General features: G+C 39.9%; 1 protein-coding gene across 1 annotated transcript in view; it reads left to right on the top strand.

Moving 5' to 3' along the window:
- Window positions 1-6,110, top strand: part of LOC122872242 (transmembrane protein FAM155A-like) — a 36,295-nt gene extending 30,185 nt beyond the window's left edge. Inside the window, exon 3 of the mRNA XM_044188189.1 lies at window positions 1,421-6,110. Coding sequence (XP_044044124.1) covers window positions 1,421-1,719 — 299 coding nt within the window. The 3' untranslated portion in view covers window positions 1,720-6,110. The remainder of the gene's footprint in view (window positions 1-1,420) is intronic.
- The last annotated feature ends 19,229 nt before the right edge of the window (window positions 6,111-25,339 follow it).

Genomic DNA, 25,339 nt, shown 5'->3' with positions numbered 1-25,339 from the left:
CCTAGATCTGCTCTCATCATCCTTCAACTGCTCTCTCCCTCTACTTTAGTTTGAGAACTAAGTGAGGTTTTCCCTCAGTAGTCTAGTGTTTCCTGTGCAGATGAGTGCAGTGACAGCTCCTTTTACTTGCGCTGGCAAGTTAAGATTTCCAGAGTCATCAACTGATGCAGTGTTACGTCACCCACTGTGTGGTCGTGGACTTTAATTTGAGTTCAGCTGAGGGTCACTGTGTCTCGTCTGGTCCTCTGCGTCGTGATTACAGCTACAAACTGAGGTCTAGTGTCTACAGAGCTGAAGGATGTCCAAAAGGACGGTCAATGTTGATGAGATAACCATCACTATGCTGCAATTACACTATTCAATGCAAATTAGATTGTTGTTATTAACGGATGCTGTTTTTAACTGAACTGGAACCGTGTTTCAGGCTTCATTCAGATGCCCTACTTCCATTTAATCCTAACATTTCTCCTGGAGACGGGCTATATTAGATTATACCTGTACTGTATCAGTTTGGTTATTTATCAGGCTGATATTGGCCTTTTACTGGACCTAAATTAACAAGTCATATGTGATATACACATATCATGAGATGATATCAATTTGTCTATGTCGAAGATGTTGCCATTGCATTACACTATTATGCCCAATGTTGAGTAGGACTGCTTCATGGCATTATCTGATTTTTTTGCATCACTGTAAGTACCTTGGTTTGTCTGGTATTTAATTTGCTGAATTAAATTCAATTAGATTCAATGTTCATATGGGCATCTGACTGGAAAAATTGTGCACCTACCTTTAAGATTTGAAATCAAGTTTTATGGGGCTTTAAAGAGCTGCAACCCTACTGCAAGAAGTGAACCAATAATGCGTTCCCTGAAGAACTTTAAAGTGAGACAATGTAAGAACACATAAAACATTCTTCTTCTTACAAATAAAAAGGCGACTTCATGACCAATGAAATACACTCAGGCTTTGCTGATACAGCCTTGCTTGGTCTGGTATGACCCGTAGCTAATGTTAGCAAACCTTAGACAGATATTCCTGTAGAACGGACATCACTGAATCATTTCACTGATTTCAATAGTCTTCTCTGCTTATAGTTCTGTTATACTAACTTTACCAGTATCCTCTAATTGTCACTTGCAAAAGTTACAAAGTCTGGCTTTAATGTCCCATGATCTAAAGGCTGACTCAAATGCTTTTCTGCTCTACAGAGAGTCAACTGACAGCTGTCATTGTAGATCATTAAAGCTACAGAATACAAGCATCTTATTTTGGTTAATGGCAACTTCATCCAGAAATTATTTTGATTGGTATCAGCCGTCAGCAAACCAAATCACCCTGACTGTGGTTGTTAATAGGCACATACTGTACAGCAGGGAAAAGTCAGCATATTTCTCCTGTGTCATCTCTTTCTCAGGGCTCTTGGGAGATCATCTATCAGACAGTGAGGCAGAGTGCTGCGACGTCCGATGGGACTCCAAAATGGACAACCCTTCAGGTGGGACACTAAAAAGGACTGCTTCTTCCTGCCAGCCCGAGGGGGCCTCGGTCACCTCCGCTGCCACCCCGAGACTGTGTAGCGGGCGACTGAAGATCTGCCTGCTGGCCCTTGTCCTCCTACACACTGTCATCATCATTTCAGCCTCCCATAATTCTACGTTGGTGGGCGTGGCTGCCATTTTCTCGCCGGAGGAGAGTGCTTCTAATGAGGAGTGAACCTTGGGGTTGAATCTGGTGCTTGTAAAGAGTGATGTCGCTCGAGAGGATTATGGCTTTTACAATGTCATGGCTGCCAGGGACACATCTGGCGAGACATGCTGGAAATGCCTCTACAATCTGCCGCCGATGAACCATCAACCACAGGAAGTGGGAGGGTTTTAACTGGAGCTAAGAGAGCTGGGATTGGACATTGACCGAAACGAGATGTTTGAGAACCACCCCCCTAAAGAACTGACCTCTTGCCACTTGAAACCTGCTCATTGTTTCTATTCCATCCAAATGTTTTCTAGCACATTGTCCCTCCTCTCCCTCCCTTCCTCCCCCTCCACCCTCCCCCTCCCTTCCCGACGTTTCCGGTGTGTGTATGGATGGCACGTCAGAGGAAAAACGGACATTGATGAAGTGTGCGCTCTCACTCATCATTACCTTTAGAGTTTTGCTGCATTTTTTTCAGGTGCCAGAATGTTTTGACATATCAACTGTGTTCCACTTCCTACTCTCCATCAACCTTCGAGACATCTTCTTACTACCTTGTATGTGATGTTGCTCGAGGGGCCTGCCAGGACCAGCTCATCCATCATTCATGTGGGTCTTGTTTCTCTGAAAACAAAATGTATGTGATTCTTCTATATTCTAATGTTCAGCTTGTATTTTGTCCCACTAGACCTTCTGTCAACCCCCTTACGACGGTACATGCCTACACATTTTAGGACCTTAAGTGCTCTGAGACTGGCTTGCTTTCTCTTATAACTTGTTGGGCCACTGAGCAAGTTAGGAGTGACGAAGTGGCAAAGGTAGTGATGGTTCAGCTTATGATTATAGGGTGTTGCAGGAGTTGATGATGAGCTTAGTCGCCATGGCTCCTGGACAGGAAGTGGTGTTCTCTGGTTTCTAAAATGTTCAGTTTACCTCATACAGCGGTGTCTGTGTTGCAGACACAGAGAGTATTTAGTGTTGTCGTACATGAGACTGCAGGGACAACCCAGGGACACTAGAGAACAGTTGCAAGATGCCAAAACACCAGGGGACTCATTTATCACCCGTGCGTACACTCGTTTCTATGCACATCCGACTGATCAATTTCTTCTTGTGCTTGAGGATGTGCGTACATTTAGAACCACTCTTTACCATGTGTACCAACAAAACCCCAGTGGTACACAGGTGCAATCGCGGGGAAACTGACCATTTAAGCATTCGTTCCTGAAGGCTGCGCTTTTCTGTTTTTATTTGGAAACAAATGGAATCGTTTCTCTCAGAGTGAAATTATGCCATTAAAGTCACAGTAAAACGGAAGTGAGAGCGCCTTTAGCTTCAGCTTTAGCTTAGTTACAGGAGGGATTTAAATCAAATCCTACAGGTGTGATTGGATCACTCAAAAGTGGGCGTAGCTTAGTGAATACAGCGTGACCCGGAGCATGGGAGCTACCAGACTGTTGGCCTCCCTCACACCCACGTTGTTAGATCAGGAGGAGGATATAAGGGTTAAATCAATAAATTAGACCTCAACCACATTCTTTGGAAATGTAAACAAAGTTTTTTCCAGCTGAAATCCGAACACACACCTCCTACTAAGATATTGCTCTGCTAGCTACCCATTAGCTAGAGGTTTTATATGATTGGCAGGAGGAGCTAGTCGACCCAAATCACATTTGATTGGATAAGTGTATGTAACCGCCACCGAGTTCCACGTAAATCATTAAAAATCAGAGGAGTAGGATTTTCATATTAAAATACGAAAAAAATTTTTTTGATATATTTAGCATGTAACAAGAGATAAATGAATAATGGACACAGGAAAGACACAGGATCAGAACTTCAGGAAAATGTATTTTTAATTTCACTGTCTTTAAAGCCTCTTTTTCGTCTGCTTTCTCAACTACTGCACCACTAAGCGCCTGCTATTTTAATTGATTTAATTGATTCAATTAAGCTGTGTCATTATTTCTTCACACATAGTCACACCCTCTAACTTTCTCTGTGATCACTCATTTTAAATAGTCGATCTCACAGCACGGCTGCTGTCATTAACCTGCATTTTTGTTCATTTTGTCAGACAATGTAGTGATAAAACAATTCTTTTATCTGCAGCGCACATTTCACACTACTTCCTGACGTCTGATAACAGAAACAGAAGAAAAGTCAGTAACAATTTCAAATGAAATGCATAGTTAAGAATGAATTACAGGCATTTATATACATTCACAAGTGAATTTCACGCTTTAGAGACGTAAGGCCGGGCGGGTAAAGATGACGAAGCGGGGAAAGGAGCTGGTGTCACGCGTGGCTCAAGGCCCCGATGGATGCACACAGTGATCATCATCATCACGTGCTCCTGTAAATACACAGTAGAGATCAGATTTTAGAGTTTATTTTCTAGAACAATTTAGTTCCTTAATATCGGCAGGGAAAAAAAAACTGCGATCGTCTCTTCAATCGTCGATAGTCGATCTTATCGCCAATCGGCACGAGCCTAGATGCAATGATCTTTCAATCATGTTTGGACGGTAGGGGGATATTGATGAATTGTGCACGCCACATCACTCGCAATCTAATCACATTTGCTCGAAATGACTACACAAGTAGTGAAAACACAGTGTGATGTAAAATAAGAGAAGTCATAACAAGTAACAGTCAAGGGATGTGATTGACCATATATGGCATTCTAGGGGCGTGTCTGTATGTAAATGAGCTTGTATGTACACAAGCAGATGGATGTAGAATGGGTGAGATTTATCATTGTTCACTGCGTAAAGTTGTGTGTGCGCATGTTTAATAAAAAACAATTTTCTTGTTCGTACAGACACTTCTTACGCACACATTTATAACTTGTTCTACGCTTGGTTTGATAAATGAAGCCCCAGATCTTTGAGTGCCTCTCTGCTGCGTACGCCCAGTGAGGCAGATACTGGCAATGGAGCAATATAGAAAAGGAAACAGCCAGTGTTAGTGTCCTACGTTGTGGCATCTTCACTACTGCCGGCTTGGCTTTTCTGTATCGTAGAGTTTGTGCAATTGACAAGCCAGCCAGCCAGTCAGTCAGTCAATCAATCAATCAATCAATCAATCAATCCGTCGACTCTTAAATACCCTTAGACAAGCTGATCAACCGCTATCTTTCACAGACTAGCAAAGGGCTGTGTCAGTGTCAGCATACGAGGAGTGTGAGGAGTTTTCAAGGGCTGATCCATCCGATTTTGTTCTGTTTTTTTGCATGGCTGCTGCTAATAAAGTGCACATTGACACGAAGACAGGTCACGCAGGGATTAAGAAGAGTTTCACCTCCCCTTTGTAGCTAGGAATGCACTGAGATTGGGCAGAAAAAGAGATTCATCCAATATAAAAATTTGATACCATGAGCAACTGGTGATATACCAAAAATGAAAGGATGCTAAATTGTCCTCCATCCCGGTTGCCTCTAATGATCAGTTAAAGACAGATTGGAGTTTTAACTTTACCTCCAAATTGTTCTTGGCTGCCCCCCCCTTAACAGCTTGACCTTACCACATGACACATCACGTAACGCCCATTAGTTTGCTCTTCACACACATCCATCAGAGTGAGATGTCAAGTCTACCCTCTGGATTTTCAAGATGCAGTTCATAGATTCCCCCCCCTTCCGTTTACTCTCTCTGTTCCCTTTTTGCTTGATATTCTCGTGTGACGTGTTGCTTCGTTCGTTTGTTTTCCTTGACGAACTGTGATGACGAGAACTACATTCCCTTGAAGACAGCAGCGGATGTAATACGCCCACACTTTGTGCTCCGTGTCCTTGATCTCTAGCTGTTCATGATCTGAGTCCTGTGGATCTATGCAGATGAACCCTACCACAAACAAACCCCCACCTTACCCTCCCCGACCACCACCACCACCACCGCCACCACCACCACCCCCTTGTCCTTTCTGTTGTAAATATGTCCTGAGGATGTGGGATCCCAAAATGCCCTCGCCCCTTCCCAGACCTCCCCTACCCACCCCCCACTGTTGGAATCTCACTGTGTTTTCTGTTCGCCTCCTTGGTTTTTGTCTGTTTTTTGAGATTTTTGCCGCATTTTTTTGTTGTCTAAAGCAGTGGTGTGAGTTGATGAGTAGGACTAAGTTGGATGTTAAAAAGACGAGATAAAGAGGTCTTAAGAAAAATATACAAAAAAATGAAGCTTGAATTGAGAAAAGGGTTCAAATATAGAGAAAAAATTATGATAAAGTTGTCATATTGTCATACTAGAGATGCTTTAGTTTGCTAATTTACTTTCTTTTTTTTCTACAAAAGACTTGGATGAAATTATTTATAAAATGCGTCCCACGAGTCATGATCTTTTTTGGACGTAAAACAAATACATTTATTAACATTTTGTTCAAAAGAAAATAAATATAAATTATGTTAAACATTACTGGTGTTTGTGTTTTTTTCAATGAGTGTCTTTGACATTGATAATTATGGAACCCCAAAGTGTAATAAATAATAAATAAATAAGACATTAAGAAATAAATAATCATATGAATAAATTGTGTAAAATATATAAATGATCCAACAATTTGTGAAATAATTGAACTCAAGTCATTATTATGAAATATCATTTCACTTAAAGTATTTTCATAATAACTGCTTTTATTTTATAATGGCATTTTTCCCAAAGACACTTTTCATGACAGCGGTGTTGGTTTTTTTTAAAAATAAATCTTTATTAAATATCAACAGGTTATATACAAAAAATTGTACAGAAACACAGCATGAATAATTCAAATTAATTCAAAACAGGAATATTACACAAAATACCAAGTGGAAAAAGTGATAAGTGCACAGTGAGGTGAGAAATTGCCACCCCCTCTCACCTTTCAGCCAATCACTGACACCCCTTGCCTCTTAAGCTAGCAAGTTTAACAACTGCTACTAAATTTAGCAAGTTAGCTCCTGTTAGCTAGAGCAACAACAATGTCAAAGTCATTCTGAATCAAACAACTAGAGGCTGCTGCTGTAAATAAACACAGTACACAGATGCAGTAACTAAACCTCTTTAGCTTTTAAGCCTTAGACTGCACATGCTTCCTGCCTAGCCAGCTAACTAGTTAGGCTAGCTTTTGAGCTAGAAATATTATTCAGGATTTGAAGAGCCAGTGTTGGTAGTGTTAGCTAGTTCCTGTTGGGTAGAGCGACCACAGAGAAAGACTGTCTTTTTAGTCTTCAGAATAGTGTGTGTTTCTCTGAGAAATGTCTTTAGATTCAAAATGTGGCAGAAGTAACGCTCTGTTAACCAGCTAATGTTAGCTGCTGCAGTTTAGCATTCTTTCTTTACTTCGATGCTGACTAATAAACACAAGCCTGGGTAGCATGTGCAGCGTTGTTAAGCTAAATAAATAAAAGGAGGTGTTAGTTTCTGTGTCAGTGTACTGTGTTTATTTACAGCAGCAACTAGATAGTTGATTCAGAATTACTTTGACAATATTTGTTGCACTAGCTAACTGGTGCTAACTGGCTAAATTTGTTAGCAGTTGTTGAGCTTGTTTGCTTAAGAGGCAGGAGGCATGTGATTGGCTGAAATGTGTGACAAGAGGCCTTCATCAGTGCGGATGGCCGAAACGTTTTGTATATTACCAGACAGATGATAAAGTAAAATTGTGTGAAAAGTGACATGAAATAAAAAGTGGTGTGAAAAAGTTAATGGGAAAAATGCCATTATGAAATAAAAGCAGACTTTTAAAAAATGCCATTTTGAAATAAAAATGTCTATTATGAAATAAAAATTAAGCCATATAAAACTCTTATTATGAAAATAAGAATGATGAAATTACATTTCATAACAGTAGTTAGTTGAATTTTAATAATTTCTTTACTTATTTAACAAATTATTGTTCCATTAATATATTTTACACTATTCATGTGATTTCACTTTGGGGCTCTATAGATAATATAGCATCTGCAGGAATATACAGTACAATCTAGTTTCTCATATCGACCAGCAGAGGGCAGTAGAGCAAAATGGAGCAGATTGTGAACAGCTACTGTATGCCCTGTCACCCCTCTACTTGAACATCAGTCACGTCTCATTACCACTCACTCTCCTATCCTGTTTGCTTTCCATCAGGCCAGCTCCGTAGGGTACATTTTTTCCCCTACACGGGATTTTTCTCACCCTGAGTGTAACATCAAGTGTAAAACATCATTTAGTCTTGTAGAGTCTCAAAAACTGATTTCTCACTTGTGGGCATCATCAACTTGATGCAGTTATAATGAAAAAGGCAAAACATCTGGACTCAAATAACATACCCACCTATGACAGTTACAGTAGCTTGGAAAATAGCGATATGGGGCACTGAAATATATTTGGGGAGCCAGGGTTAGGGAATGGGCAGCAGAACCGGTTTTCTTGGCTCCTGGCACTCCTGGGCTGAACCCTTGCTCAGGCCTCCGGAGGTGGGCACTGACTGATGCGCGACCTCGCTCTCGCTCCTCTCCTGTCCCCGCCTGAACCCGCCGTGTATTCATAGTAAATCACCTCAGTACTGTATTTCCTGCTGGCCTCAGTCGGTCTCAGGGGCTGTGTTCACTGTTTTGGCCGATGCCCAGGATGCACGCTGGCGCCTAGGAGTGTGAGTGCGAGCAACATGATGCTGACTGCAGTTCACTTAACGGCCATCGGTGTCATAAGTAACAAGGATTTTCTGAAAACTCCACACAGCACCTTTAATCATCGTTTAGATTTGGCTTGTGAGTCAATATTACATTTAATCTTCTGCCCAAGTCTGCAAGTAAAATGTTTAATTTGTTAAATTCACTGTTCCCAGCAAAGACACAGTCCTGCACATAATCCCCCTTAACACAGACAAACAAGATATCCTGTTAATTGGTGAGTTTTAGAGGTGCTGGTTGGTGGATTTTGTTACCTTCCAACAGAGCCAGGCTAGCTGTTTCCCCCTGTTTCCAGTCTTCATGCTAAGCTAAACTAACCAGAGGCTGGGTCCATATACTTCATATTTACTGCGTTAAGTGAATTTCCTTTTTGGCTAATAGTTAAACCTGCATTAGCTGCAACAACGCTGTGAGGGTGAAACAAAACAGTTAAGTTGCAGGCTGAAAAACCAAAACACTGAGCTGAAAGACGCTAAAATGCTCCATAGAGCCGAGGGAAACTGCAGAGTCGGGTGATAGTTCTCTGTGGGTTCATCACTGTGAGCGACACCTGTCACATACAGGTAGTCAGTCATGTGATCAATTGTATACCTGCTTTAATTATCATTAGGTGACCTGACTGAGAGCGAGTGGAATGGGACCACAAGCAAGAAACACTAAACATGTCTCCTGGTGAGGTACACCAGGAGACTGTATTTGTGCTACTGGCACACTTCGTGTGTTTACTTCTTGTTTTGCTTTTGTGATAAAATCATTGAAATGTTTATGTGTGACATGCTAAACGAAGTGTGCCAGTAGCACAAATACAGTCAGCAAACGCACTCAGTAATGGCAGTTACATGACAAACAATTTTGCTAACATTAGCTTTAAAGTAATTCTTTAGTATGAATAACTCACTACCATCCAGAAAATAACTATTATACACATCATCAAGAGAGCAACTGGCTGCCAGGATGTCAGGTAAGCAGTTTGGAGTGTTTTGGTTTTCCATACTGTGGCTGTGGGATGTTACTCATGCTCTGAAGTCCTGATCAAACAGTATGAGGCCATGTGATTCACATGTGAATTCTTATGCAAGGTGGTACGCCTCTCTAAAGCCCAATAAATGTCCTGACTGCCCAAGTCATGGCAGTGACTGGCCTACATAGTGCACTCAAGCTGGAAGTCAGGTTAAAATGCTCCTCACAGAATGGAGTTTTGGTTATACAAACACTTTTGAGGCAAAGGCTGCTGTGGAGGGAAAAATAATCTCATTGGTTGAGTTCAACCCCATTACGCAGGGCCAAAAAACAAACATTTGGGAGTGTACATTTCACCACCATCTTTCATCAAGATCAAATTCCCAGTTGATGCAGAGATGCAGTCTGTTGAAGGCCTCTTTAATGTCTGCAAACATGAGGTCTGCAGATATCAAAGAAGTGTCTTAGATGGCCGACTTATATATTACCATTATCATTATTACTAATGCAGGATCTCTGATGAGTGCACTGCCATCCTCTCAGATGGAGACAAGAACTAACCAATACCTTAATCCAACCACAGGGTGGCACCATAGGACCAGTTTAGATCCAAGAGTGTGCAGGCTACGTGGATTTCCTCTTTAGAGCCAAATACACAGGAACATTGTTTTTTAATACAAATAGTTTGATGGTAATATTTAAAATTAGAGGACTTTAAATGTATAGATGGCCTTTAGAAGAAAGTATGGCGGTTGAAAGAGAGGTTGAAAAAAAACAAGAAATAATAAACAATGTGAAAAATACATAAAATATGTGTAAAAATAACTACATACATAGATCCTGAAGGGGAATGTGCGAATGAAAAAACAAGCAATCCCTGAAAATAACAGGATATATATACAGTGTAATGTACCTCACTGTGCTTGTATTCACATTAAAATGACTACCGAGGGCAGAATGTGTCTACATGATGCATCTACTACAACTACAAATACTCCATAGAGATGGTACAGGCAAATAAATTCACAAAATTACTATTGTAAGCACCATTATGTCTCCACTCTCAGCCTGGGATGTAACATTCTGACGAGCATCGAGAGATAGTGTGGACTCAGAAAGCTGTTAGTTCATCTTTACCGCAGATTAACATGCTTTCAATTTCCAAATAGTCAAATGATTCCAGTGGCAGGTCTGGCTGTTAAAATTATTTGACTGCAATTTCCTCTCTGTGCCTTTGCCATTTCATGTACTCTCCCACAGCAGAGCTCACACATCTCCCACTCAGTCCCCCCCCCCTGTTTTTCTCTGAACCACATGTCAACTGACCTGACATTTCCCCATCTCATTGGCTCTTTCTTACTGTGCAGGCTGTCAGACATTTGTACAGGAGTTGGGAAAGAGGAGAGACTTCTTGAACTCTGAGATCTTGTTATACTAAGAAATTCCTAAATGTGTCTTCAGTGTGAAAGTGCACTTTATTCATGAGGCTTTCTGGGTATTGATGTCCGTGTCCATTGATGCCATTTGGACATGCCAGAAATCCACCATAAAACACTTTAATACTGTTAAAAACACATGATTGGAGATGAACCATGGACTTTGCTATTTAGTGTATTTTTCTCCAAAGAGCCCTCTTTGCAACTACAATGTTGCACCATTTTCCACTAATGTCCAGTAATCATACAGGGTGAAATCCTACATAGAGGAGACAGAGAGACCTTCTTAAGTTTTGTTTTCCCCCTTGCATCTCTTATGGTTTCTTGTGAGAAGGTTATGTATAGGCCCATGTTGACTATTTTAACTTTGTATTTCCTGTATTAATCATGCTATCAGAAAGGTAATCAGAAACCTCTAATGCATCCAGGTTGCACATTTTCATATATACACTGTATATGTATCTACAGTATTTATAGAAACGTACAGCTACATGCAATACATACAGCTGACATATGGTCATATATACATTCGGGACCCTGTACCCACACATACTTACATACATGTGTACACGTGCATGCATATACAGTATTCAGTGGGTTATTTTGTTTAGGGCTGCTGTACTATGAAAGATTTTTGGAATTTGAGTGTCCCTATGCCATGACAAATATTGCAACACATTCGGAAAATATTTATGTGGTGCTTTTGTTAATCAATTGTGTGGTAAAGCAAAGATACCATTCTCTTTTAGCATATTTTACAGTGAGTATGCTGTTTCAAGGAGTGTTAAAGCTGCTGAAAAACGTCAAATCTTAAAGAGTAATTTAACACTAAATCCACTTTTCTGAGTTAGAAAATTACATGTACAGTCACTTCATTACACCATCTGTTGATCCTGGATTCCGGGGCTCTGTTTATTCCCATGAAAGCCAAAAAGGTTTGACTTCCCAGTATAAAATTACTCAAATCATCCAATAGTTTCAGCATTGTGCGCAAGAGCACTAGCATTTTTTTTAACCCCGCCTCCCTCCCTCCCCTGGTGCACTTCCTGGCGGCTTTGTTCCAATGCATTTTTTGAATTTCTGTTCAAGCTCAAGCAGAGTGTTGAGTTAAGATTTTACCGCTCAGCTAATCAGCTTCATCAGATTCTGATTCAAATGTTGCTAAATACAGATTGGTGCACTCATGCGCATGATGGCACTTTTTTTTTAACAAAGCCCCGCCCACTTCAAGCCAGTGAGCACATAGAAAAAACAAAACAGAAATCTGTCTTGTAAAATAACCAAAACTGTTCTAATCTAAAGGAAGCCGATTGAGAAAATAGTTTTTTGGGGGGGCCTTTAAATTTCAAATACACAAGTCAGTAACACTGTTACCGTGTCGCTGTTGCTGCGTACTTTTACTAAATTTTGATTGATGGCACAAAATATAATTCATATTACTTTACGAAGGATGAAGTGAGATCACTGGTGTGGGTTTTACAGACTGGACCTGCTAGATTTTTAAGATTTCAGATGCTGAGCTGAAGGAAAAACCTAGTCATGAAAAGGATTTTCACCAGCACTTGTCACTTAAAAAGAAGTCTGAAATCCAAGATGGATAACATTTTGAAGTGATGGCTTTCATCTTGAGATCTTAATGCACCTAAGCTGATGGTCACTTTATTCAGGCCAAGTAAACACAACACACAAACGCATGCAGGGACTGTACTGAAATACAGAAATGCAAACAAGCAAAACACATAGGATTCTTCCTCTTTCTCTTTTTTTCTCAAACACACAAAGAACATACGTGTGTACATACAGTGCTTGTGTTTAAATTAAACAGCCCACCAACCAACACCAAAAAGCTGTGTTCTTGCTGTCACATGCGCTAAATGAATCGGAGATGCCAGCATCCCTCCCACATCCCGTCCTCTTGCTGCCCACTTTCCTCTCTAGTCTGAGTTTATTTATTGAACAAACTGGAATCCAACTCGCCTGAAACACTTCAGTGACTTGACACCTCAGCTACCATCGCCAAACACTCCATCCATCTGACGCCTGAGCTCATCTGCATCAAAGGCCCCACTGCAGCAGCAAGTTGGAGGGGTGACAAAAAAACTCCTGACAGGGTGCATTTGCTGCTGCTGCTGCTTTCTGTTGTTACTACTGTAGCCTACATGCAGCAGAGTTAGGCAGTTTGACATGAGAGTAAAGGAGAATAATGTGTTTACATGATCCTTTTTGTCTGAGAGAAGTGCAGAAGCAAGGTGCTACACAAACAAGTAACACACACACAACACTACTGACGTCCAGTGACTCTGCAGTCTTTCATCGTGCCCTCTGGACACACATTTCACTTCCCATCTGTCTTCTGCACTCTGTCGAACAAGCTCCTGGAGCCATTGTGTTTTCGATCTAAAACCAGAGAACCACATTCAATTTTAATGCTGCAATATGAGTTTGTTCATGTGCGCCATTGCATTTGAAAACACAGGTTTTGATGTATTGGGATAAATCAAGAATAAGCACCAAAATGATTAGTTATCAGCACCTGATTACCTAACTGTGAAACTTAACTACTACTTAATGTCGAAATTTAAATACTTATAACATTGAAATAATTTACTTTGAAAACCAATTATCTGAATTTATGTGGTTTCAACAGTCCTCTCCATCCCCCTTAGCTGAGTATAAGATTCCAATTATTATAGTTCTTATTTGCTTCCATAATTTCAGGCTTAAGACCCGGTTACAGCAGCTGCAAACTTGATTAATTTTAAACAGATTGATAGATCTAATAGGTTAATATTGAGTATTAATATTTTTTTTAATGTCTCTTAAATCATGATCATTCAGTTGAAGAAAAGAAAATTAAATACAAAGTTATCACATCCCTGAGGTGCATGTGATGCATTATTCTTGGGCTACCGCTGTTCCTGTTTGTTGTAATATAGTTATTAGTAGTCTTGCAGTAGGTAGAGTCCAAGCTGTTGAGAAACACACTGAAGGTGATGGGGTTTTTCAGGGTCGGTTCACAGCTGTCTCAGTTTTGTAGCTGCAGGTTGTCCTCAGTGCCATGCATTGCAGCATTTCACTAGCAAGGACACCATCAACAGATGCATTTAAATGTAAATATCCAAATAATCATTCAAACCCATTATGTACTCAAAGTAATTAATGGTTGTCAGTCTTGTTGTCAACAGTGAGTGTCGCAAAACTAAGGGAGGAAGTGGAGGTGCATTTTCCTTTTAATGTCATTTCTCATTGATGAGTGAGATGACAAAGTTAACCCGTTTTTTTCTAGAGGACAAGGGTTTAAAACAAGAATTATGGGAAATGTAGGCTGGGATTAATTCCACGAGGGCACAGAATGATTGTCAGTCTGGATGTTTTACAGTATCATTTGTCTGGATGTTTTTCATTTCATAGCAGTTAAAGAAGAAGACGTGGATATACACACTACATGAACTGACTTTAATAAAACCTGGCAAGCTGTAAATGTTCTCATTTGGACTGTTGGCACAGGCTGCTGAGGCGAACTGGTCTATCTAAATCTCCATGCAGTAAACTGACTCTATGTGAGGTGAGTAATGCGGGGAGGACATAAAGTCATCTCTTTTTTTTTTCTGTGTCCAAGAATCTGTAAAAAGTCACAACTGCCAGATGGCTTGTGAGACGCTGTACCAGACATTTAGCATATATCACTCTTTGCAAATCTCCTCCTCTAGCTTCTTTGCACTTTTTGCCTCTGTATTTTTTAAAGTGTTTAACTACATGAATCATTCATAACAGTATGCTATATAGCTGACCTATAAGTGACTGATGGCACTGAAAGTTTTCTTTTGATGCACACTTACCACATTGTTTAATTGCCTGTAACATGAGTAAGCCCTCTTCTTTGCTATCAATCTCTTCTATTTTTGTCCTTTAAAAATATCCCTGAGGTCAACATGAGTTGCCTTAGAGACAACGGAACAACCGTTCATCATCTGCACTGGCAGCATGGACAACACCGGAGTATACCAACACACATCTGTGGCTGTTAATCAGTCTGATCTATAGTACAGGGTGACATTCTGTACACTTAAAAATACTGTTGTGGACAAATAATTAAGTCCTTTGTCGTTTTGTTGAATTAAAGCTGATATTGTCATCATCTCACTCGTACTTGGGGAAGCAAAGTTCAGCATTAAGAAGTAGAACAGCATAATCACAATCAAGACACTCTGCGAGAAATGCATTACAAAGGTCAGTTGCCAGGAGTTAGATCGCCTGGCAGACAGAAATGACAATGATTTTGCAGTGTGACAATTAATTAAATTTTCAGCATGCATGATGCAATGTTAGGTAAAACACTAACCCAAGGTTTGTTCTGAATTCTTGTGAATGTAATTTCCTTTCATTTTCCAAAAGCTGTCCAACATATTAATGTAATACTCCAACATTTGGTTATGTGTTGCCTGTTGTATCGTATTTGCATGTTTTACAGGCTCAGAATAAAACCCTGGGTCCAAACTGGTGCAACACATTTAAAAACGGGTTACCTGTACAAAACATATTTACTGTAAGGCCTCATCTGGCCACACAGTTCTCATTTACTATTTTACAGATTGACAATCTCATATTACACCTTTAACTATATTTACTGGCTAACCTAGGTAGCCTAACTAACTCTGTTGCTTATCTCCACTGTTGCTTTCCAGCGCCCCTCCTTATTATTGCCATTCTATACTGTTCTTAAATTATGTAAGAGGATTTCGATCATCCACATTATAAATGCCATATTGGTATGGCCAGTATGGTGTTTGTTTGATGTGTTTTGAAAGGGCAACCCGTATTCAAACAGCATTGACTGATCTTGTAGTAAGTGTATGTAGGTTACAGCCCCCTCGCCCACGGAGTGAGTAGAATGACAGGACCGTACATGTTTGAAATACAGTAGTTTCCTCAACTTCTCACAAATGTAAGACAAGACCACCACTCAATAATTTCACCATGCCCTGGTTTAAAGTCAGCTGTCTCTTTGAAAAGTTCACTGGCCAAAGGTTGTTTATTGCTGTCAAATGTGAAGTCTTTGTATTTCATTCTGGAAAATCCACATTGATGTTAGACTTCCAGGTGAAGTTCAGTTAAATGATGTGAGAATGAAAAGGAAGCTGACATGAGCACCTGAGGTAGTTCTCATTAGCCACTTTATAGCCATTTTATTTCATTTTAGGCATGAAATTTATTGAGCTGAAATTGAGGGCAATGACTTTTGGTTGAAACGTTCACATTCAGGCTCATACCAATCAAATGGCAACGAGCTGGCTATTACTCAGGGGCAATTACAGCTATTATATTCATGAAGGTCCTCAGAGGGAGCTGGAGAAAAGTGAAAAATGTCTCCAAAATAGCAATGTAGTGATTTATATGTTTCTGTGATTACAATACATAACGACGACAATACACCCGCACAAAAACATACATGTTGGCCATTTCAAATCAAAGCATTCCTCCCACACAACGAGTGTGACGGCATGCAGGAGCGTGAAGCGCGGCGCCCGGGGCGAGCCGAGGCTGTCTGCTACCTGATAACCTGGAAGGGACGGAGAAATTAGGGGGTGCCAACACTTACAAAACCCACATCACCCACACACATTGATTATAATCAGGGAAAGCTGAAGAGCGGAGAGCAGAGGGAGGTGTTTGTTGTGGAGAGACAAGACGAACAAAGCCCCGGACTGCATGTAAAAACAAGGCTACTTTCCATGTCTGTGAATCAAGTAGCTCTTGTAAATCACAGTTTCACTGCTATTTCTGTGGTTTAAAATGAAGGTACAGTACAGTGTGTGTGTGCATTTACTTAAATTCTTCACCCCCTCGCTGCAACCATGACATCTTCTTCAGATAACTGCTGGTGGTAAATTACCCATTAATCTTTAAATAATTTGAATTTCCTTCCAGTGCTAAAATTAAGTCGACTCCAAATCAGTCACGCTCTTTGGCCTCGAGGCAGATGACGGAGATTGGTCTTAAACTAAAAAATAATCACTGCACCCTTTTTGTTGCGCTGTCAAATGGCTCATAGTTTCTCTTTAATAACAGTAATACATACAGCAGAGAATATATTAAGGGTATTTTACAGTTGTCACTAAAGTAATTGAGTCATAACTTTGGGGTCCGTCATCTGTCTGAAGTTTCTATCTTTTACCTACCTACGTTGACATTTTGCAATTTCTATTATTTTCAAAAATGTCGTTTCCACTCAGATTTTTTAAAGTGCAAATTGAAAATGCTCATGAAAAGAGGTGGGTGGAAACACACTTAATGGCTAGCCTGGCTCTGTCCAAAGCTAAGATTAGGCCTACCAGCACCTCTAAAGCTCAGTAATTAACACATATAGTTTGTTTAATCCATACACAAACCAAAATGTAAAAACGACAAGTTGTGGTTACTGTTCAGGAAGTTAATAGCACTCCTAGTCTTTATGCTAAACTAAGCCAATCGCCTGCGCTGGCTCTAGCTTCATATGTATTGTACAGACATGAGGGTGGTATCAATCTTCTCATCTAACTTGTTGCAAGAAAGCAAATAAGCACATTTCCCAAAATGTCAAACCAGTCCTACAAGAAAATAAGACTTGGAGGAAAGTTGACTTTTCAGGACAATTACAGTTTTTCTCAATTGCTAAAACACTAAACCCTATTGTCTGAACCAAATGCTCAGTTGCCTGAACCCACTGATTGAATCAACCTTTCACTTTTCACCTGTTTAGACACAACTTGCCAACACATTTTCATTGTGATGCACCCGTGCTGCATAATGGTGAGCACAGGTGACAAAAGTCAAACACAATTAAAGCACAGATGTCACCACTTGAACACAACAACTCAAAATTGATCACACTTGTGGCTAATGATGTGAGGGAACATATAAAGTAATCCAGTTCAGAGAGCACTGGTTTATGAGGCCCTACAATGGATAGAAATCTGAGAGGAACAGTGATGTGACAGAGTTCGTGTGAGAGGAGGTCGAGGTGGTCAGCGAAGACCAAGAACAGTAATATCTGATGAAATTAGAGCTACTGTGATTGACCATGTTCTTGTCCATGGTATGAGCATGAGGGAGGCTGGACAAAGGGTACAACCAAACATCAGTAGATTCATTGTGTCCACCATAATCCGAAGATTTAGAGAAGAGAACAGGTAATTACCTTTTTTTGACATTATAGTACAGTATGTAAATGTTGACAGCAATTACTCTATGACATACTATATACTGTACCACAGTATACTGTAAGTAAATATATGTTTCAGTACATCACTGTACCAATATACTGTAGTATTGGAATGGAGGGTTGGTCTAACCGTTTGTAGGCCTAGTATTCCATGTATATTTTTTGTAACTCCATGTTCTCTCTTTGTAGAATTGAAAGACTGCCACATGGGCTTACTGTACATGAGTGGCAAACGCATAAGATTTCTGTTTTGCTAAATGCACAGTTTTTTTTTGTTTTGCAACATGCATTTAGCCTACAGTGAACAATAAATATCTATTTCTCCAGCTTCATGTCCTGAGCATTGTGTTTTCTATTTTTCTACGTAGTGTTTAGTGACTGTTCAGTAGTGTTTTTAATTTTGATTGACTCGGGGCACCATTTGACAACATAGTTCAGTTTTGAGGACAGATTGAACTGTTTTGAGGTGAAAGTTTGGTTTTGTAAGAAGAGTCTGAGGTTTTGTGAATGTAGCTTGAAAATTGTGTTTTGTGTTCACAGTTTAGAGAAAAGGAGAGCAGCTTTCAAGAAATGTGTCTTAGCAATCGAGAAAAACTGTAATGCTCAAGGAAAAGCATGCCTGACCTAATGTGCTGTTTAAAACATCTATGGTGAAAGTTCCAGTGAATTTCAGGTCAAAGTGGCTTACTCAGGTCCAAAAGCTCTTCTTTGAGGATGTTCCCTTCACAGTCTGGTTGGTTTGGAGTACTCTTGCATTGAGAGCACAGTTTAAGAGGGTGAGAGAAAGGCAGGTAACTGAGGGTGAAAGGCCTATTTGGTATTTGTCAAATACTCCCTCAATTCAATTCATTTTTATTTATATAGCGCCAGTTCATAACAGAACTTATCTCATTGCACTCTTCCTATAGAGCAGGTCTAGACCGTACTCATTATAATATTATTTACAGAGACCCAACAAATCCCACCATGAGCAAGCACTTGGCAACAGTGGCAAGAAAAAACTTCCTTTAAGAGGCAGAAACCTCAAGCAGAACCAGACTCAATGAGGGCGGCCATCTGCCATGTTAGGTTTTAAGAGAGAGAGAGAGAGAGGTTTGGAGAGAGATAGAGAGATGGAGAGAAAGAGGATTTGAGAGAGAGAGAGAGCGATGGAAAGGTTTAGAGAGAGAGAGAGAGAGAGAGAGAGAGAGAGAGGTTTGGAGAGAGAAAGAGAGATGGAGAGGGTTAGAGATAGATAGATAGAGAGAGAGGTTATAAGAGAGAGAAAGAGAGAGAGGTTTTGGGGAGAGGCACAATGCAAATACCACCTAGAATTTTTTAAAATAGTAGTAATGTGATTTTAGTGGTAATATTAATAAATTAATAATAATAATAATAATAGGAATGACAGCTATAGGAAAAAATAATGACAGTATTAGTAACAGAGCCAATAACAACAACTGTAGTAGCAGTTGTCGAGAAGGAACACAGGGGCAGCAGGTGGCCCACAACCACAGATCCAGACTCTGCAGCTCTAGAGGCAGAAATACCTGCTGAAAGCGACAGAAGGAGAGAGGAGAGAGACGAGAAAGCACAAAACTATGGGAGAGAGAAGATGTTGAGCTAGTAACATGCAGTAATGGGATAAAAATGCATACAGATGGAGAGCGAGAGAAGGAGAAAGGAAAGAGGTGCATCATGGGAAGTCTCTAGGCCTATAGCAGCATAACTAAGGGATGGTTCAGGACTCACCCAAGCCAGCCCTAACTATAAGCTTCATGAAAGAGGAAAGTCTTAAGCCTACTCCTAAATGTGGAGATGGTGTCCCGAACCCAACTGGGACCTGATTCCACAGGAGAGGAGCTTGATAGGGGAGCCCTCAGTATCAGTACACCACACTTGCTTAACCTAGATTAACTAAGTACCCTAGAATGATTTTATTTCCAGCACAGTGAGCAGTGGGAAGCTATTGGCAGTGAGGCGGGCATGCAGGCTCAGATAGCTGCAGTCTTCAGTGTCATCTGAAGATCCTTTCCAAAGAAGCTCTCATAAATAAATCAGTGTCTAAAGACACAAAAAGGAATGATATTAAATCATCACTCAGCAGTCCCACATTGGGAGTTAATGTTTTTCTGAAGCCCTCTGTGAATAACTGAATGGAAATCCTTTGAGTATAAGGAACCTTTATTTCTAGGATACAGAGAATGATAGAGAAGCACATGAAACACAAGCAGTAACAACAGATTAACAAACATATAAAGTCCATTTACAGGATAAATAAATTGTAATTATTCTCCTTGTGTGAGCTAGATGATCATCAGACAACAAACTTTGTTAGTGAAACATCTAAATTCTGTGTTCCTTAAAAATGAGATGAATAATGTAAGCAGCCGGGCAGGCAGACAAAGTTGAGTCATAAGGCTTAAGAAACTTTGAGTTGAAAGTATTTTCTCTGACTGGAGTATAATTCATTCACGCTCGACTCTCAGACCAGAATATTTCACAGTTAGGTGGAGTGATGGAGGAAAAAACTCAGCTCTGCCTCATTTCCATAAATGGGCTATTCTTTAAAGCCATGCAGTGTGAATACATTTTGGAAAAAGCACTCTTGAAGGATTGAACTTTTATTGTGTCAGTGTTGTAGCGGCAATGATTTCCAAAAACCCTGTTGAAGGCCAAAGATATTTCACTGCAACGACAAACATGAAAATAAACAGCTGTTATTGGGGTCAAAGCCGAGAAGGGAAGAGATCTGACAGCGAGAACAGCACCTTGATTCATCAAAAGTCCTGCATCTCAAGGACAGAAGATTTCACTAATAGAGATCAAATTGCAAGTGAAGTGGTGCCTGACATAGCTGCTATTACCATGATGGTGATGCTGTTTGAAGAGAATCAGCGTTATGATAAACTGCCAGCTCTTTGGGAGGGTGTGTGAAGTTTAAAGGTGTAAGCATTAAAGAAATATGCCTTCCACCCTTCCTGTTTGTGTGTCTTTGTTTTATTGCAGGTGTTATTGCAAGATTGGCTTGACGGCAGCGTGGCCAAATGGGGTCTACAGTATGACAAATCTGGATCCATAACAAACAGGTGCAACACTTGAACTTGACTTAACTATTTGCCAAAAGGGTCATTCACTTGGTTGAGGGTGCAAAAAATAAGTAATTTAAAGTTGCACTTATCAATATTTTTATATTAACATTGGATCAAATCACTACTTGTAATGTGAAAATGTGCTTGTAGTAATGAACCCACAGAGAACTATCACCCAACTTTGCAGTTCCCATTAGCTCTACTGAACATTTCAGCGTCTTTCAGCTGCTTATTTGGGTTTTCTGGCCTGCAACTTTTCTGTTTAGGTTCAGTCTCACGGCTCTCATCAGCTTAGTTTTCGGCCGCAGCAGGAAGCTGTTTTCAGCGAAAAAGCAAAATTAAACCCACTGTACGCTACCCGTCCAGCACCAAACAGCAGACAGACACAGTTAGCAACTAGCTAGTGAACATAGTGGAGCATTTAGCAGCTAAAGAGCCAGATATTTCCCTTGAGTTGGTGGAGAACAAAACAGAGCTAAAAGGAGAGTAAACTTACTTACGCACATTCATCAGGTGGCCAGAAACACAAATTCATATGAATGCTAACATGCCTCTGTATCTGCTGGTGTCTAAATACGTGACTGTTTGCTAGCAAATTTGCCATACCAACTTGATAAGTTGGTTGATAATAAGGCAGTGTTGTGTTTCAGCCTGTGTCCGCTGTTATCGCAGGTTTAACTGTTAGCCAAAAAGGAAATTCACTTGTGTGGGACTTGGGTGAGAAAATAGAGAAAGGAAGCTAAAATCCACCCACACATGCTTTGCACACACACACAAGGTAGAGCCGTAGTGTAGAATTATAACATAAATTAAAATATATGACAATTACACATAAAACATATTGGACAGCTACAAATAATGCAATAATGCCACCATGGTCACGCATGGAACAGATGGCCACAGCATTTACTGTAATTAATCAAGTCCTCTTTGTATGGCTTTGTCACGAAATTCCTCTGTGTTTCACAGCCAGATGGTTAGAGATGGTTGGAGTTGAGTGTTAAAATTGTGTGTAATAAATGTAAAAGAGGAAGTCCACATATACAATGTGCAAAATTTCGCAGGCTGAAAGAAGAAACAAGAGCATACAGACACGTTTGCGGCTCTGTGAGGCTGTAATGCTTATTGTAAAGAAAACCAAACTGTGAGTACCAGAGTTCGTTTTCGATCTTTAGCGGTCATGGTGGAGTCAACGTAATAATTGGCCAAAGGGTGTTGTGGTGTGGTGTTGGCAACCTACTGTATATCAGAAGGGTTTATCATGTTTCAGAGCATGAAAGCGTGGCAACATTACATAGTGTATTTGTGTATGCAGAAAGGTCAACATGTTGAGTCACTTTTGATTTTATGATATCATTTCTAGTGTTGGTTGAGCAAAGATGTGTAAAATGAGCTACGCCTGAATATGAGACTGATTTCTGGACAGCTTTTTCAAGATACAAAAGACTTTTCAACTAGTGTTGAAAAGGATTCCCAGATGTTCTCTCCGATGTGAAATACTTCAGCAGAAGGTGAATCCCACACTTGTTTGTGAGTGTATTTCTTGGCTGTTTGTCAGATATTCGGTCTGTGGTCTGTTTCTGCAGTAAAGACAATTTCGACTCGTTTTCACTTGTCAGTCTTTCCTCCAAAACAGGTAACATGAGAGCGTTGCTTTGCTTGCTAACCAACTGACAGTTGGAAAGAAGGCTTCTCACCGGTTCTCACTGGTTTCTTCTTCGTTTCAGCTCACTGGGTAATTATAATCTATTTCATCAGGTTCAGCTATTTCAAGATGTGTAGAAAACGAGCCAAGCCGACAATGAAATGCTGTACAGCAGAAGAAAAAGAAAAGGAAGCAGCAGAATGCAGCTTTAAATCACGTTGAGGCTACTTAATCCAAGAGCATTCAAACTGTTTGTGCTCATTTATGAGGCTGTGAAAAGGCTGTTTATCTGTCTTTCTTCTCTTTTTCTAAGAAAACTGTGTAAACATTTCAAACAGAGCCATTATCTTCTCTTTGAAATTTCAGGAAATTATCATATTTCTTTGAAGTTTGAAAGGAATGAGTCATTTTTAGGGCATTTTACTTCCACAGCAGCGAAATTGGGATGTAGTGTCTATCCTGAGTTTGACAGAAGAGACGTCACATATGGTGCTTCCATCTGGGGTTTTGATCTTGTGAACAGCTAGAGATGCACATGCAGTATGCAAATCTGGATATGATGTACATGACAATATGGAAGATGGATCATTTTTTACAACATAAAGGCCATACATGCATATAGCCTGTAGACGCCTGTATTTGCATGCAGAAAATGCACATTACAAAACTTATTTTCTCATTCGTTATTGTGTATTTTACATGTATCTTAATATTTCTCATTATTTTTTCAGTGTTCTACACTGTTATTTTGCATAGCCTGCACACACATGCTGTAATTGTGCATTTTAATACCCCTATTTTCTCTTTTCTTCATCATATTCTGTCTTTCTTTGCTGTATTCTACCACTGAAAGGCCAATTTCCACACAGGGAACATTGAGTCTTTCTTATTGTATGTACTGAACAGCTTTTGTACATAATGTTGCACGCATGAGAGGTGCAGATGAAGATGGTTTCATAAAAAAGTGTTACAACCCTTATTTCATGCTTTGTTATTGCCTGATTGATCTCCCTTTAGGACGACAGCCTGCATCTGTGAAGCTGAAGCTGAAAAGCTAATTATGAAGCCTGGGCTCATTTTAACTCTGACCTTCACTTCACTGGGGACCTTTGGTGTAGCCCAAAGGTTTTAAAGAAATAAAATTAAACGATATTTTGCTCATCAAGTTTAAAGACATACTGCTTGTTTGGACTTTGCAAATTGGGCAGAAATGAAAAAGTGCAGTTCAAGGGTCAATATTTGCATTAAGTGGCTCCATCTTCTAGTAGATAAGAATTAAAAGTAAGCAGTAACTAGAACTCAAAATTACTTCTTACCTTACTTCTCCCAACAATCATCAAATGCAAAACAATTTTTAACTGTAAGTGTGTAACACCTGGAAGGTTAACAGCTGTAGACACATTAGCCGTGTTTCCATCTAATTGTCATGCGAATTTGAAGCAAACTTTTGAAATGTTGCAAAAAAGAAAATGTGAATTAGGTGCATCCATCAACTGGTTTGGAGCGAATAAACTAGGCTGCAGTGTAGTTTCGTCACAAATTGGCGGTACAGGCTACATTACGCATGACTGCAATAAACAGAGTAGAAGAAGTAGAGGTCGCAAACAAAATTAGTTGTTTGCCAAATGCCGAAAAACCTCAAAGAGAAGAAGAGAGGAGAGAGAGGAATAATTTGGTCTCCTCATCGGTCCATACGTGCCTGTTGCTACTACCGGCCATGTTTTCGCGCGTTATGGGAATATCCGGGAAGACGCAGACAGCTTCTCTTGGAGTGGAAACAGCTGATCAGTCATGTGAGTTAAATGTTCGCTACGTCGGAACTTATTTGGAAAAGGTGTTTCCATCTCCCATTAAGCGCATTAACTCTTTTTCGAAAAAGGCAAAAACCACCTCAAGCGAGCGTAAAAACTTTTTTTGCGAAATTGAGGACGTTTTTTTCTAATTTTGCTGTTTCTGTCAACCTTTTCTAATGCGATACTTCAAAATTCGCATAAAAATACATTGATGGAAATACGGCTATAGATACCTGCCCATACTTGTTTTAGAAAAAACACAAGACCATTGAGAAGAATTGCTCTACAAAGACAACCTGTGGAACAAATCTTTTAAGCAAACCAGGCTTATTGACATAAGACATTTACATACTGTATGACTTGTTGAATAATAAAGTAAGTCAAATGTTTGTAGGTTCATATCTCACCTTTGGCATAATACTCCTTGAAGGTAAAAGGCAGAAGAACATTTGCACAGTGAAATACAAGCTCCGGCATGTGACTTGTCAGGTGTTGGATGCTAATACGATCCCACTGTCTCCGTAGAGCCACCACCATCTGCAATGACCCAACACACCCTTTATCTGTTTTACCATATATGTACAGTATATCTGATATTTTTTTATTTCATGTCATGTATTGTATTTTTATATTTATATTCTATTCCTTCTTATACCTTGGTACAGCACACTGAATCTCATTGCACATGTACAATGATAATAAAGGTATTCGTATTCGTATTAACAGGCAAATGCTTAAACCCTAATTTGTCAGAGCTCTAAATTCCAGTTTCATATACACGTCTGCTTGTTGTCAGGACCATCTAAATCACTGTCCTTTACTTGATGATTGGCTTTTGCTTCCAGCAACTGGGCTTTGTTGAATCTCAGTGGATGTTTTCCAGACT

The sequence above is a fragment of the Siniperca chuatsi genome, linkage group LG24, assembly GCF_020085105.1.
Source record: "Siniperca chuatsi isolate FFG_IHB_CAS linkage group LG24, ASM2008510v1, whole genome shotgun sequence".
In the NCBI taxonomy this organism is placed as follows: Eukaryota; Metazoa; Chordata; class Actinopteri; order Centrarchiformes; family Sinipercidae; genus Siniperca; species Siniperca chuatsi.
Note: the sequence above shows the minus strand (reverse complement) of the source record. Positions and strands in the feature narration are given on the sequence as shown.